At 54.7% G+C, this 16,486-nt stretch overlaps 1 protein-coding gene across 1 annotated transcript in view; it reads right to left on the reverse strand.

Moving 5' to 3' along the window:
- Nucleotides 1-332: 332 nt before the first annotated feature.
- The window catches only part of LOC115116352 (vacuolar protein sorting-associated protein 8 homolog), a 105,118-nt gene continuing 88,964 nt past the window's right edge, over nt 333-16,486 (reverse strand). Inside the window, exons 16-17 of the mRNA XM_065020555.1 lie at nt 14,755-14,835; nt 333-774 (exon numbers count right to left, since the gene is read on the reverse strand). Coding sequence (XP_064876627.1) covers nt 631-774; nt 14,755-14,835 — 225 coding nt within the window. The 3' untranslated portion in view covers nt 333-630. The remainder of the gene's footprint in view (nt 775-14,754; nt 14,836-16,486) is intronic.

Raw genomic sequence — 16,486 nt, forward strand, 5'->3', positions numbered from 1 at the left:
CACTATAGTATTAACTGGTAGAGTAACCTAGAGTAACCTGAAGGAAGTAAACTGGACAGGAATGAAGTAACCTGAAGGAAGGAAACTGGTAAGGAAGGAAGGAAGGAAGGAAGGAAGGAAGGAAGGAAGGAAGGAAGGAAGGAAGGAAGGAAGGAAGGAAGGAAGGAAGGAAGGAAGGAAGGAAGGGGAATGAGGGTTGTACTGTTTTTCTGTTCTCATGTCTGAAAATCTGTAACTAAAGTACAAAAAACAGCAACGCAACAATAAAGAGTTTTCACAGCTGATAAAGGTTATCCATCAGCCTAGTTGAAGTGCCACAAGCAACACACAAATTAAACGTTACAAATTGGTTTATTTATGGACATTTTGCAGACAGAAACATAACATTTGATCGATACCATTTCAAATATCAGCCCAGACAGTGGATAACGTGGATTTTGTTCAACAAGAGTATAATCCCTGGTAGTGTTTAATCAACAACAGAAACAACAGGGGTGTCTTCAGTCAGAAATATAACAAATAGAGGGAACAGCCTATTCTACCTGACCAGGACATCGTGTCTGTTCTACATAAAATATTTCTATCTGAAAGTTCCACAACGTCATCATACTGAACATGGCTGTAGGCAAGCTACTCTTCAACCGATGGCGGTGGGGAGAGTTTGAGCTGGAAGTTCTCGCTGTGGAATATACTTCCTGTTCCTGGTTGGGAGGGGTTTAGGAGGCCCGCCTTCTCGTTGCCATGGCAGTGGGAGATTTCCGACAGGATGGCCAACTGGAGGACAAGACCAGACATGATAACGATCAGAGAGATGATGCATGGGATTAGTGTCAGGGTAAAAAACTGGTGAGGGATAGGAAAATAAAGAGACAGAGACACAGAGAGACAGAGAGACAGAGAGACACAGAGAGACAGAGAGACACAGAGACACAGAGACACAGAGAGACAGACACAGAGAGACAGAGACACAGAGAGACAGAGAGACAGAGAGACACAGAGAGACAGAGACACAGAGACACAGAGACACAGAGACACAGAGACACAGAGAGACAGAGACACAGAGAGACAGACACAGAGAGACAGACACAGAGAGACAGAGAGACAGAGAGACAGAGACACAGAGTGACAGAGACACAGAACCAGAGACAGAGACACAGAGAGACAGAGACACAGACAGAGACACAGAGACCTGAGAGACACAGAGAGAGAGACAGGCCTTTAGTATTTCTGGTAGATTCTGCCATCAGACACCTTCCTCTCATAGTATTAACTGAGAGTAACCAACAGGACAGTGATTCTCCAGGAAGGAGGAAGAAGGAAGGAAGGAAGAAGGAAGGAAGGAAGAAGGAAGGGGAATCTCCATCCCTGTCTCTTTTCTCTTCTCATCCTGAAAATCTATCCTCTCAAGTACTCTCTCCTCTTCTCAACCCTCTCACATATTCTCTTCATCCCTTATCCATCTCTCTCCATCTCTCTCTCCCATCTCTCATCCCATCTCTCTCTCTTCTCTCTCCATCTCTCCCTCTCTCTTATTCCATCCCCTTTCCATATCATCTCTTCATCTCTCCATCTTCAAATCTCATCCCTCTCTCCATATCTCTTCTTCTCCATCCCTCTCTCCATCCATCCCTCTCTCCAACCAAACAACTCTCTCTCTTCCATCCCTCCTCCATATCTCTCTCTCCATCCCTCTCTATTCTCTCTCCCATCCCTCTCTTCTCCATCCCTCCATCTCTCTCTTCCATCTTCTCTCTCCATACTCCATCCCTCTCTCCATCTCTCTCTTCTCCATCCCTCTCTCCATCTCTCTCTCTTCTCCATCTCTCTCTCTTCTCCATCCCTCTCTCCATATCTCTCTCTACTCCATCCCTCTCTCCATCTCTCTCTCTTCTCCATCCCTCTCTCCATATCTCTCTACTCCATCCCTCTCTCCATCTCTTCTACATCTCAATCTACAGGAAGGCAGAGGAGGCTGACTGACATCTACAGGAGGGCGAGGAGACAGGCTGACTGACATCTACAGGAGGGCGAGGAGACAGGCTGACTGACATCTATAGGAGGGAGAGGAGGCTGACATCTACAGGAGGGCGAGGAGACAGGCTGACTGACATCTATAGGAGGGAGAAGAGGCTGACCGACATCTATAGGAGGGAGAGGAGACAGGCTGCCCGACATCTATAAGAGGGAGAGGAGGCTGACCGACATCTATAGGAGGGAGAGGAGGCTGACTGACATCTATAGGAGGGAGAAGAGGCTGACTGACATCTATAGGAGGGAGAAGAGGCTGACTGACATCTATAGGAGGGAGAGGAGGCTGACTGACATCTATAGGAGGGAGAAGAGGCTGACCGACATCTATAGGAGGGAGAGGAGACAGGCTGCCCGACATCTATAAGAGGGAGAGGAGGCTGACCGACATCTATAGGAGGGAGAGGAGACAGGCTGACCGACATCTATAGGAGGGAGAGGAGACAGGCTGACCGACATCTATAGGAGGGAGAGGAGGCTGACCGACATCTATAGGAGGGAGAGGAGGCTGACCGACATCTATAGGAGGGAGAGGAGGCTGACCGACATCTATAGGAGGGAGAGGAGGCTGACTGACATCTATAGGAGGGAGAGGAGGCTGACTGACATCTATAGGAGGGAGAGGAGGCTGACTGACATCTATAGGAGGGAGAGGAGAGAGGCTGACCGACATCTATAGGAGGGAGAAGAGGCTGACCGACATCTATAGGAGGGAGAGGAGACAGGCTGACCGACATCTATAGGAGGGAGAAGAGGCTGACTGACATCTATAGGAGGGAGAGGAGACTGACATCTATAGGAGGGAGAGGAGGCTGACTGACATCTATAGGAGGGAGAGGAGACTGACATCTATAGGAGGGAGAGGAGACTGACATCTATAGGAGGGAGAGGAGACTGACATCTATAGGAGGGAGAGGAGACTGACCGACATCTATAGGAGGGAAGAAGAGGCTGACCGACATCTACATCTATAGGAGGGAGAGGAGGCTGACTATAGGACATCTATAGGAGGGAGAGGAGGCTGACTGACATCTATAGGAGGGAGAAGAGGCTGACTGACATCTATAGGAGGGAGAGGGCTGACTGACATCTATAGAGGAGGGAGAAGAGGACTGATATCTATAGAGGGAGAGGAGGCATCTATAGGAGGAGAGAGTGACATCTATAGGAGGGCAGGAGGCTGACCGACATCTATAGGAGGGAGAGAGGCTGACCGACATCTATAGGAGGGAGAGGAGACAGGCTGACCGACATCTATAGGAGGGAGAGGAGGCTGACTGACATCTATAGGAGGGAGAGGAGGCTGACTGACATCTATAGGAGGGAGAAGAGGCTGACCGACATCTATAGGAGGGAGAGGAGACAGGCTGCCCGACATCTATAGGAGGGAGAGGAGGCTGACTGACATCTATAGGAGGGAGAGGAGGCTGACTGACATCTATAGGAGGGAGAAGAGGCTGACCGACATCTATAGGAGGGAGAGGAGGCTGACCGACATCTATAGGAGGGAGAAGAGGCTGACCGACATCTATAGGAGGGAGAGGAGACAGGCTGACCGACATCTATAGGAGGAGAGAGGCTGACTGACATCTATAGGAGGAAGAAGAGGCTGACTGACATCTATAGGACACATCTATAGGAGGGAGAGGAGGCTGACCGACATCTATAGGAGGGAGAGGAGGCTGACCGACATCTATAGGAGGGAGAGGAGGCTGACTGACATCTATAGGAGGGAGAGGAGGCTGACTGACATCTATAGGAGGGAGAGGAGGCTAACTGACATCTATAGGAGGGAGAGGAGGCTGACTGACATATATAGGAGGGAGAGGAGGCTGACTGACATCTATAGCAGGGAAAGGAGGCTGACCGACATCTATAGGAGGGAGAGGAGGCTGACCGACATCTATAGGAGGGAGAAGAGGCTGACTGACATCTATAGGAGGGAGAGGAGACAGGCTGACCGACATATATAGGAGGAAGAAGAGGCTGACTGACATCTATAGGAGGGAGAGGAGACTGACATCTATAGGAGGGAGAGGAGACTGACATCTATAGGAGGGAGAGGAGACTGACCGATATCTATAGGAGGAAGAAGAGGCTGACCGATATCTATTGGAGGGAGAGGAGACTGACATCTATAGGAGGGAGAGGAGGCTGATATCTATAGGATGGAGAGCAGTGACATCTATAGGAGGGAGAGGAGGCTGACTGACATATATAGGAGGGAAAGGAGGCTGACTGACATCTATAGGAGGGAGAGGAGACTGACCGACATCTATAGGAGGGAGAGGAGGCTGACTGACATCTATAGCAGGGAGAGGAGGCTGACTGACATCTATAGCAGGGAGAGGAGGCTGACTGACATCTATAGGAGGGAGAGGAGGCTGACCGATATCTATAGGAGGGAGAGGAGACTGACCGACATCTATAGGAGGGAGAGGAGGCTGACCGACATCTATAGGAGGGAGAGGAGGCTGACTGACATCTATAGGAGGGAGAGGAGGCTGACTGACATCTATAGGAGGGAGAGGAGGCTGACTGACATCTATAGGAGGGAGAGGAGGCTGACTGCTACAGAATGAGAAGAGATTGCATATGAATGGTACAGAATATAGAACATTGTACAGTAGAATATAGGAACCATATGCAGGATGTATATCCTATTAATAGGAGGGAGAGGAAGAGGAGTGGGGAAGAGGGGGGAGAAAGGAAGGAGTGTAGCTACCGCTCTTTGAATAGCCTAATCAGACAGTGGAAAGGGAACATTGGAGTTCTGCAATCAGCAGAAGCAGCCTACTTGAAAGCCAGGCATGGAAATGACAGAGGGAGATGACGCCATGTTTTAATTAAATCTACTGGACACTTATGGAGGTATGATGTACAATGGAGGGAGTGAGAGAGAATTAGAGAGGAGAGGGACCACCAAAGAGAGAGGAAAGGAAGGAATGAGGGAGAGAGAGAGAGACAGAGAGGGAGGGAGAGAGAGCGAGAGAAAGATAATTAGAGAGAAGGCGGAGGGAAGAGAGAATCAGAGAGATAAGGTGGAGGGGAGAGAGAGCGAATTAGAGAGAAGGTGGAGGGGAGAGAGAGAATTAGAGAGAAGGTGGAGGGGAGAGAGAGAAGTAGAGAGAAGGTGGGGGGAGAGAAGATAATTAGAGAGAAGGTGGGGGGGAGGGAAGAAAATTAGAGAGAAGGCGGAGGGGGAGAGAGAGAGAAAATTAGAGAGAAGGTGGAGGGGAGAGAGAGAATTAGAGAGAAGGTGGAGGGGAGAGAGAGAATTAGAGAGAAGGCAGGGGAGAGAGAGAGAATTAGAGAGAAGGCGGAGGGGAGAGAGAGAGAATTAGAGAGGAGAGGGACCACCAGAGAGAGAGGAAAGGAAGGAATGAGGGAGAGAGAGAGAAAGAAAGATAATTAGAGAGAAGGTGGAGGGAAGAGAGAATCAGAGAGATAAGGTGGAGGGGAGAGAGAATTAGAGAGAAGGTGGGGGGGAGAGAGAGAATTAGAGAGAAGGTGGGGGGAGAGAGAGAGAATTAGAGAGAAGAGGGACCACCAGAGGAGAGGAAAGGAGGAATGAGGGAGAGAGAGAATTAGAAGAAGGCGAGGGGAGAGAATTAGAGAGAAGGTGGAGGGAAGAGATAATAGAGAGAAGGTGGGGGGAGAGAGAGAATTAGAGAGAAGGTGGAGGGAGAGAGGAGAATTAGAGAGAAGGTGGGGGGGGAGAGAGAGAGAATTAGAGAGAAGGTGGAGGGAGAGAGAGAATTAGAGAGAAGGTGGAGGGGAGAGAGAAATTAGAGAGAAGGTGGGGGGAGAGAGAATTAGAGAGAAGGTGGGGGGGGGAGAGAGAATTAGAGAGAAGGTGGGGGGAGAGAGAGAATTAGAGAGAAGGTGGGGGGAGAGAATTAGAGAGAAGGTGGAGGGAGAGAGAGAGAGAATTAGAGAGAAGGTGGAGGGGAGAGAGAGAGAATTAGAGAGAAGGTGGAGGGGAGAGAGAGAATTAGAGAGAAGGTGGAGGGGAGAGAGAGAGAATTAGAGAGAAGGTGGAGGGGAGAGAGAGAGAATTAGAGAGAAGGTGGAGGGAGAGAGAGAGAGAATTAGAGAGAAGGTGGAGGGGAGAGAGAGAGAGAATTAGAGAGAAGGTGGAGGGGAGAGAGAGAGAGAATTAGAGAGAAGGCGGAGGGGAGAGAGAGAAATTAGAGAGAAGGCGGAGGGGAGAGAGAGAGAATTAGAGAGAAGGTGGAGGGGAGAGAGAGAGAATTAGAGAGAAGGCAGAGGGGAGAGAGAGAGAATTAGAGAGAAGGTGGAGGGGGAGAGAGAGAATTAGAGAGAAGGTGGGGGAGAGAGAGAGAGAATTAGAGAGAAGGTGGAGGGGAGAGAGAAAGAATTAGAGAGAAGGTGGAGGGAGAGAGAGAGAATTAGAGAGAAGTTGGAGGGAGAGAGAGAGAATTAGAGAGAAGGTGGAGGGGAGAGAGAGAATTAGAGAGAAGGTGGAGGGGAGAGAGAGAGAATTAGAGAGAAGGTGGAGGGGAGAGAGAGAGAATTAGAGAGAAGGTGGAGGGAGAGAGAGAGAATTAGAGAGAAGGTGGAGGGGAGAGAGAGAGAATTAGAGAGAAGGTGGAGGGGAGAGAGAGAGAATTAGAGAGAAGGTGGAGGGAGAGAGAGCGAATTAGAGAGAAGGTGGAGGGGAGAGAGAGAATTAGAGAGAAGGTGGAGGGGAGAGAGAGCGAATTAGAGAGAAGGTGGAGGGGAGAGAGAGAGAATTAGAGAGAAGGTGGAGGGGAGAGAGAGAGAATTAGAGAGAAGGTGGAGGGGAGAGAGAGAGAATTAGAGAGAAGGTGGAGGGGAGAGAGAGAATTAGAGAGAAGGTGGAGGGGAGAGAGATAATTAGAGAGAAGGTGGAGGGGAGAGAGAGAGAATTAGAGAGAAGGTGGAGGGGAGAGAGAGAGAATTAGAGAGAAGGTGGAGGGGAGAGAGAGAGAGAGAATTAGAGAGAAGGTGGAGGGGAGAAAGAGAGAATTAGAGAGAGAAGGTGGAGGGGAGAAAGAGAGAATTAGAGAGAGAAGGTGGAGGGGAGAGAAATAATTGAAGAGAGAAGGGAGAGGACAGACCAACAGAGTAAGACTTTAGGTGTGAAGCTGCTAATGATCACAACGGAAAGAACCACAACACCCACTGACTGGTGATAGAAGAGAGGGGAGGATGTTTGATACAGGGTTTTAACCCAGACAGGATGTTTGATACAGGGTTTTAACCCAGACAGGATGTTTGATACAGGGTTTAACCCTCCACCAGACAGGATGTTTGATACAGGGTTTTAACCCAGACAGGCTGTTTGATACATGGTTTTAACCCAGACAGGATCTTTGATGCAGGGTTTTAACCCAGACAGGCTGTTTGATACAGGGTTTTAACCCAGACAGGATGTTTGATACAGGGTTTAACCCAGACAGGATGTTTGATACATGGTTTTAACCCAGACAGGATCTTTGATACAGGGTTTTAACCCAGACAGGCTGTTTGATACATGGTTTTAACCCAGACAGGATCTTTGATGCAGGGTTTTAACCCAGACAGGATGTTTGATACAGGGTTTTAACCCAGACAGGCTGTTTGATACAGGGTTTTAACCCAGACAGGATGTTTGATACAGGGTTTAACCCAGACAGGATGTTTGATACAGGGTTTAACCCAGACAGGATGTTTGATACAGGGTTTAACCCAGACAGGATGTTTGATGCAGGGTTTTAACCCAGACAGGATGTTTGATACAGGGTTTACAGGGTTTAACCCAGACAGGATGTTTGATACAGGGTTTAACCCAGACAGGATGTTTGATACAGGGTTTTAACCCAGACAGGATGTTTGATACAGGGTTTAACCCAGACAGGATGTTTGATACAGGGTTTTAACCCAGACAGGATGTTTGATACAGGGTTTAACCCAGACAGGATGTTTGATACAGGGTTTAACCCAGACAGGATGTTTGATACAGGGTTTAACCCAGACAGGATGTTTGATACAGGGTTTAACCCAGACAGGATGTTTGATACAGGGTTTTAACCCAGACAGGATGTTTGATACAGGGTTTAACCCAGACAGGATGTTTGATACAGGGTTTAACCCTGTATTCCTCCTACTCTAATCTTTTTGGATTATCATCATCTGAGACCAGAACGAGAGGAGTCCCTACCCCTGCCTGCTATCATCTAGCACATTCTACAGGTAATCTCCCTCCCTCCCTCCCTCCCTCCCTCTCTCTCCATCCCTCCCTCCCTCCCTCTCCATCCTCCCTCCCTCCCTCTCTCTCTCCATCCCTCCCCTCCCTCCCTCCCTCTCCATCCCTCCCTCCCTCTCCATCCCTCCCTCTCCATCCCTCCCTCCCTATCTCTCCATCCATCTCCCTCCCGCCCTCCTCTCTATTGATGGGATATATTCCTTTGACAGACTTCATCATGTCATTATCTCTAAGGGAAGCCACATGGTACTCAGCCACCCATCTGTGTGTCTGTCTTCTCCTATCATTGACTTGTTCAGACCTCGGACAGATGTTGGTTGGAGTGTTATACTGTGTGTGTGTGTGTGTGTGTGTGTGTGTGTGTGTGTGTGTGTGTGTGTGTGTGTGTGTGTGTGTGTGTGTGTGCAACCATCAAATCTATCAGAAGGGCTCTTCTAACTCTGAAAGGATTAGGGTCAAAGATGGGAACATGTCGCCATGGTAACACAACATCTCCACGACGAAAGAGTCCCAAACGCTACTGGTTGTTGCCATTGTCCCAAGAGAATAATATTTTTTCAATTCATTCATTGAATTTAATTGATGTGAATATAATTGATTGAATTGAAAACTACTGAATTGAACCCAACCCTGGCCAACATGGGTGGGGTTAGGACCCTATTGGCAACAGTCTCATTGGCTGCTTACATAGAGAATTCATTCTCCACACTCAACTTCAAAGGTCACTCACTCTGTTATTGTTGGTTCAGCACAGTTTATATCAGGATGGTAATGAGCACAGAGGCTGAGGTACATGAATTAATGAAGAATGAATGACAATGTGTGTGTGTGTGTGTGTGTGTGTGTGTGTGTGTGTGTGTGCGCGCATGTGTTTTTACGCCTCGGTAAACCAAATTGAATTAATAAGGGGACGGAATAGAGGAGGCTCTCTCTCTGTTCATTATATACTCATGTGGGAGGATAAGACACATAGATTTTAACAACCTGGAGGGAAAATTAGGAGAGGGAGGGAGAAGAGGAGGGAGGGGAGGGAGAAGAGGAGGGAGGGGAGGGAGGGAGAAGAGGAGGGAGGGGGAGGGAGGGAGAAGAGGGAGGGAGGGAGAAGAGGAGGGAGAAGAGGAGGGAGGGAGGGAGGGAGAAGAGGAGGGAGGGGAGGGAGGGAGAAGAGGAGGGAGGGAGGGAGGGAGGGAGAAGAGGAGGGAGGGAGGGAGGGAGGGAGAAGAGGAGGGAGGGAGGGAGGGAGGGAGAAGAGGAGGGAGGGGAGGGAGGGAGAAGAGGAGGGAGGGAGGGGAGGGAGGGAGAAGAGGAGGGAGGGAGGGGAGGGAGGGAGAAGAGGAGGGAGGGGAGGGAGGGAGAAGAGGAGGGAGGGGAGGGAGAAGAGAAGAGGGAGGGAGGGAGGGAGGGAGAAGAGGAGGGAGGGAGGGAGGGAGGGAGGGAGGGAGGAAGAGGAGGGAGGGGAGGGAGGGAGAAGAGGAGGGAGGGAGGGGGAGGGAGAAGAGGAGGGAGGGGAGGGAGGGAGAAGAGGGAGGGAGGGGGAGGGAGGGAGAAGAGGAGGGAGGGGAGGGAGGGAGAAGAGGAGGGAGGGGAGGGAGGGAGAAGAGGAGGGAGGGGAGGGAGGGAGGGAGGAGAGGAGGGAGAAGAGGGAGGGAGGGAGGGAGGGAGAAGAGGAGGGAGGGGAGGGAGGGAGAAGAGGAGGGAGGGGAGGGAGGGAGAAGAGGAGGGAGGGGAGGGAGGGAGAAGAGGAGGGAGGGAGGGAGGGAGGGAGGAGGGAGGGGGGAGGGAGGGAGGGAGGGAGGGAGGGAGGAGGAGGGAGGGAGAGGGAGAGGGAGGGAGGGAGGGAGGGAGAAGAGGAGGGAGGGGAGGGAGGGAGAAGAGGAGGGAGGGGAGGGAGGGAGAAGAGGAGGGAGGGGAGGGAGGGGGAGGAGGGAGAGAGGGAGGGGAGGGAGGGAGGAGGGAGGGAGGAGGAGGGAGGGAGAAGAGGAGGGAGGGAGAAGAGGGAGGGAGAAGAGGAGGGAGGGAGAGAGAGGAGGGAGGGGAGGGAGGGAGAGGAGGGAGGGAGAGGGAGGGAGAGGAGGGAGGGAGGGAGGGAGAAGAGGGAGGGAGGGAGGGAGGGAGAAGAGGGAGGGAGGGGAGGGAGGGAGAAGAGGAGGGAGGGGAGGGAGGGAGAAGAGGGAGGGAGGGGAGGGAGGGAGAAGAGGGAGGGAGGGGAGGGAGGGAGGGAGGGGAGGGGAGGGAGGGAGAAGAGGAGGGAGGGAGAAGAGGGAGGGAGGAGGGAGGGAGGGGAGGGAGGGAGAAGGGAGGAGAGGGAGGGAGGGAGAGAGAGGAGGGGAGGGAGGGAGAAGAGGAGGGAGGGGAGGGAGGGAGAGAGAGAGGGGAGGGAGGGAGAGGGAGGGAGGGAGAAGAGGAGGGAGGGAGGGAGGGAGAGGAGGGAGGGAGGGAGGGAGGAGGGGAGGAGGGAGGGAGGGAGGGAGAAGGGAGAGGGGAGGGAGGGAGGGAGGGAGAAGAGGAGGGAGGGGGGAGGGAGGGAGAAGAGGGAGGGAGGGAGGGAGGGAGGGAGGGAGGGAGAGGAGGAGGGAGGGGAGGGAGGGAGGGAGAGGAGGGAGGGGAGGGAGGGAGGGAGGGGGGGAGGGAGAAGAGGAGGGAGGGAGAAGAGGGAGGGAGGGAGAGAGGAGGGAGGGAGGGAGGGAGGGAGGGAGGGAGGGAGGGGAGGGAGGGAGAAGAGGAGGGGAGGGAGGGAGAAGGAGGGAGGGAGGGAGGGAGAAGAGGAGGGAGGGGAGGGAGGGAGAAGAGGAGGGAGGGGAGGGAGGGAGAGAGAGGGAGGGAGGGAGGGAGAAGAGGAGGGAGGGGAGGGAGGGAGAAGAGGGAGGGAGGGAGGGAGGGAGAGAGGAGGGAGGGGAGGGAGGGAGAGGGAGGGGGAGGGAGGGAGGGAGAAGAGGAGGGAGGGAGAGAGGGAGGGAGGGAGAAGGGAGGGAGAGGGAGGAGGGAGGGGAGGGAGGGAGAGAGGGAGAAGAGGAGGGAGGGAGGGAGAAGAGGGAGGGAGGGAGGGAGAAGAGGAGGGAGGGAGGGAGGGAGGGAGAAGAGGAGGGAGGGGAGGGAGGGGAGGGAGGGAGGGAGAGAGAGGAGGGAGGGGAGGGAGGGAGAAGAGGGAGGGAGGGGAGGGAGGGGAGGGAGGGAGGGAGAAGAGGGAGGGAGGGGAGGGAGGGAGAAGAGAAGAGGGAGGGAGGGGAGGGAGGGGAGGGAGGAGGAGGGAGGGGAGGAGGGAGGGGAGGGGAGGGAGGGGAGGAGGGAGAGGAGAGGGAGGGAGGGAGGGAGGGAGGGAGGGGAGGGAGGGAGGGGGAGGGAGGGAGAAGAGGGAGGGAGGGAGGGAGGGAGAAGAGGGAGGGAGGGAGGGAGGGAGGGAGGGAGGGAGAAGAGGAGGGAGGGGAGGGAGGGAGAAGAGGAGGGAGGGGAGGGAGGGAGAAGAGGAGGGAGGGGAGGGAGGGAGAAGAGGAGGGAGGGGAGGGAGGGAGGGAGGAGGGAGGGGAGGGAGGAGAAGAGGAGGGAGGGAGGGAGGGAGAGGAGGGAGGGAGGGAGGGAGAAGAGGAGGGAGGGGAGGGAGGGAGAGGGAGGGAGGGAGGGAGGGAGGAGGGAGGGAGGGAGGAGGAGGGGGAGAGGGAGGGAGGGAGGGAGGGAGGGAGAAGAGGAGGGAGGGAGGGAGGGAGAAGAGGGAGGGAGGGGAGGGAGGGAGAAGAGGAGGGAGGGGAGGGAGGGAGGGAGGGAGGGAGGAGGGAGGGAGAAGAGGAGGGAGGGAGGGAGGAGAGGGGAGGGAGGGAGGGAGGGAGAAGGGAGGGAGGAGGAGGGAGGGAGAAGAGGGAGGGAGGGGAGGGAGGGAGAAGGAGGGAGGGGGAGGGAGGGAGGGAGGAGGGAGGGAGGGAGGAGGGAGGGAGGGAGGGAGGGGGAGGGAGGGAGGGAGGGAGGGAGAAGAGGGAGGGAGGGGAGGGAGGGAGAAGAGGGGGGAGGGAGGGAGGGAGAAGAGGAGGGAGGGAGGGAGGGAGGGAGGGGAGGGAGGGAGGGAGGAGAGGAGGGAGGGAGGGAGGGAGGGAGGGAGGGAGGGAGGGAGGGAGAAGAGGGAGGGAGGGGAGGGAGGGAGAAGAGGGAGGGAGGGAGGGAGGAGAAGAGGGAGGGAGGGAGGGGGGAGGGAGGGAGGGAGAAGAGGGAGGGAGGGAGGGAGGGAGAAGAGGAGGGAGGGGAGGGAGGGAGAAGAGGAGGGAGGGGAGGGAGGGAGAAGAGGAGGGAGGGAGGGAGAAGAGGGAGGGAGGGGGAGGGAGGGAGGGGAGGAGAAGAGGGAGGGAGGGAGGGAGGGAGGGAGGGAGGGAGGGAGAAGAGGAGGGAGGGGAGGAGGGAGAAGAGGAGGGAGGGAGGGAGAAGAGGGAGGGAGGGGAGGGAGGGAAGAGGAGAGGAGGGAGGAGGAGAGGGAGAAGAGGGAGGGAGGGGAGGGAGGGAGAAGAGGGAGGGAGGGAGAGGGAGGGAGGGAGAAGGAGGGAGGGAGGGAGAGGAGGAGGGAGGGAAGAGGGGGGAGGGAGGAGGGAGAAGAGGGGAGGGGAGGGAGGGGAGGAGAAGAGGGAGGGAGGGGGAGGGAGAAGAGGGAGGGAGGGGAGGGAGAAGAGGAGGGATAAGGAGAGGGAGAAGAGGAGGGAGGGGAGGGAGAAGGGGAGGGAGGGAGGGAGGGAGAAGAGGAGGGAGGGAGGGAGGGAGGGAGGGAGGGAGAAGAGGGAGGGAGGGGAGGGAGGGAGAAGAGGAGGGAGGGAGAAGAGGGACGGGAGGGAGGGAGGGAGAAGAGGGACGGGAGAAGAGGGACGGGAGGGAGGGAGGGAGAAGAGGGAGGGGAGGGAGGGAGGGAGAAGAGGGAGGGGAGGGAGGGAGGGAGAAGAGGGAGGGGGAGGGAGGGAGGGAGGGGAGGGAGGGAGGGAGAAGAGGGAGGGAGGAGAGGACTGATAAGGAGAGGGGGAGGAGAGGATGGATAAGGAGAAGGAGGGAGGGAGGGAGGGAGGGAGGGAGGGAGGGAGGGAGGGAGGGAGGACTGATAAGGAGAGGGGAAGGAGAGGAGGGATAAGGAGAGGGGGAGGAGAGGAGAGGAGGGATAAGGAGAGGGAGAAGAGGAGGGAGGGGAGGGAGAAGAGGAGGGAGGGGAGGGAGAAGGGGAGGGAGGGAGGGGAGGGAGGGAGGGGAGGGAGAAGAGGGAGGGAGGGGAGGGAGGGAGGGAGAAGAGGGACGGGAGGGAGGGAGGGAGAAGAGGGACGGGAGGGAGGGAGGGAGAAGAGGGACGGGAGGGAGGGAGGGAGAAGAGGGAGGGGAGGGAGGGAGGGAGAAGAGGGAGGGAGGGAGAAGAGGGAGGGGAGGGAGGGAGGGAGGGGAGGGAGGGAGGGAGAAGAGGGAGGGAGGAGAGGACTGATAAGGAGAGGGGGAGGAGAGGATGGATAAGGAGAAGGAGGGAGGGAGGGAGGGAGGGAGGAGGGAGGGAGGGAGGGAGGACTGATAAGGAGAGGGGAAGGAGAGGAGGGATAAGGAGAGGGGGAGGAGGGAGGAGGAGGGAGGGATAAGGAGAGGGGGAGGAGAGGAGAGGAGGGATAAGGAGAGGGGGAGGAGAGGAGGGATAAGGAGAGGGGGAGGAGAGGATTGATAAGGAGAGGGAGGGAGGGAGAGAGGGAGGGAGGGAGGGAGAGAGGGAGGGAGAGAGGGAGGGAGGGAGGGGGATATTTCCCCTGAACAGAACAGAAGGATGGTAGAGGAAGAGAGGAGAGGATGAGTGGAGGGAGGAGAGGAAGAGAGGAGAGGGGGATATTTCCATTGAACAGAACAGAAAACTCTCTGAACAGAACACTCTCTCTGCCTGCCTGCCTGTTTCTTTCTGCCTGCCTGTCTGTCTCCCTCTACCTGCCTGTCTCTCTCTCTCTGCCTGTTTCTCTACCTGCCTGCCTGCCAGTCTCTCTGCCTGCCTGCCTGCCTGTCTCTCTGCCTGCCTCTCTGCCTGCCTGTCTCTCTGCCTGCCTGTCTCTCTGCCTGCCTGTCTCTCTGCCTGCCTGTCTCTCTGCCTGCCTGTCTCTCTCCATCCTTATTCAAAGCCTCTGCCTGCCAGTATCTCTGCCTGCCTGCCTGTCTCTCTGCCTGCCTGCCTGCCTGTCTCTCTGCCTGCCTCTCTGCCTGCCTGTCTCTCTGCCTGCCTGTCTCTCTGCCTGCCTGTCTCTCTCTCTGCCTGTCTCTCTGCCTGCCTGTCTCTCTGCCTGCCTGTCTCTCTGCCTGCCTGCCTGTCTCTCTGCCTGCCTGTCTCTCTGCCTGCCTGTCTCTCTCCATCCTTATTCAAAGCCCAGTCAGCAATAGGAAGTATTGATGCCAGCTAATCCTTTAGTGTTTCCACTTACTGACGGTGACGTCTTCCACGTTTCAATGCAGAGAGAAACATAAAATGAGAGAGGAGAGAGGAGAGGGAGAAACACAGAAAGGAGTAGCAGACCTACCCTGGAAGGTCCTCTGTAGAGACATCGTAGATGGTCCCAGGACTGACTCTGCTGGGGGTCCAACGTGGTCTCAGCAAACACCTACAGCACATCAGCAGGTATCAGCCACAACACAACACATCAGCAAGGATCAGCCACAACACAACAGCATGGATCAGCCACAGCACACCACAACGCATCAGCATGGATCAGCCACAACACAACACATCAGCAAGGATCAGCCACAACACAACAGCATGGATCAGCCACAGCACACCACAACGCATCAGCAAGGATCAGCCACAACACATCAGCATGGATCAGCCACAACACAACGCATCAGCATGGATCAGCCACAACACAACACATCAGCATGGATCAGCCACAACGCATCAGCATGGATCAGCCACAACACATCAGCATGGATCAGCCACAACACACCAGCATGGATCAGCCACAACACAACAGGATGGATCAGCCACAACACAACACATCAGCATGGATCAGCCACAACACAACACAACACATCAGCATGGATCAGCCACAACACAACACATCAGCATGGATCAGCCACAACACATCAGCATGGATCAGCCACAACACATCAGCATGGATCAGCCACAACACAACAGCATGGATCAGCCACAACACATCAGCATGGATCAGCCACAACACATCAGCATGGATCAGCCACAACACAACACATCAGCATGGATCAGCCACAACACATCAGCATGGATCAGCCACAACACATCAGCATGGATCAGCCACAACACAACACATCAGCATGGATCAGCCACAACACAACACATCAGCATGGATCAGCCACAACACAACACATCAGCATGGATCAGCCACAACACAACACATCAGCATGGATCAGCATCAGCATGGATCAGCCAACAACACAGCATGGATCAGCCACAACACACCAGCATGGATCAGCCACAACACATCAGCATGGATCAGCCACAACACATCAGCATGGATCAGCCACAACACAACACATCAGCATGGATCAGCCACAACACACCAGCATGGATCAGCCACAACACACCAGCATGGATCAGCCACAACACATCAGCATGGATCAGCCACAACACAACACATCAGCATGGATCAGCCACAACACAACACATCAGCATGGATCAGCCACAACACATCAGCATGGATCAGCCACAACACAACACATCAGCATGGATCAGCCACAACACAACACATCAGCATGGATCAGCCACAACACATCAGCATGGATCAGCCACAACACAACACATCAGCATGGATCAGCCACAACACAACACATCAGCATGGATCAGCCACAACACACCAGCATGGATCAGCCACAACACATCACATCAGCATGGATCAGCCACAACACATCAGCATGGATCAGCCACAACACAACAGCATGGATCAGCCACAACACATCAGCATGGATCAGCCACAACACATCACATCAGCATGGATCAGCCACAACACAACACATCAGCATGGATCAGCCACAACACAACGCATCAGCATGGATCAGCCACAACACAACACATCAGCATGGATCAGCCACAACACATCACATCAGCATGGATCAGCCACAACACAACACATCAGCATGGATCAGCCACAACACAACACATCAGCATGGATCAGCCACAACACAACACATCAGCATGGATCAGCCACAACACAACACATCAGCATGGATCAGCCACAACACAACACATCAGCATGGATCAGCCACAACACAACGCATCAGCAT

The sequence above is a fragment of the Oncorhynchus nerka genome, linkage group LG2 (genome assembly GCF_034236695.1).
Source record: "Oncorhynchus nerka isolate Pitt River linkage group LG2, Oner_Uvic_2.0, whole genome shotgun sequence".
Classification (NCBI taxonomy): domain Eukaryota; kingdom Metazoa; phylum Chordata; class Actinopteri; order Salmoniformes; family Salmonidae; genus Oncorhynchus; species Oncorhynchus nerka.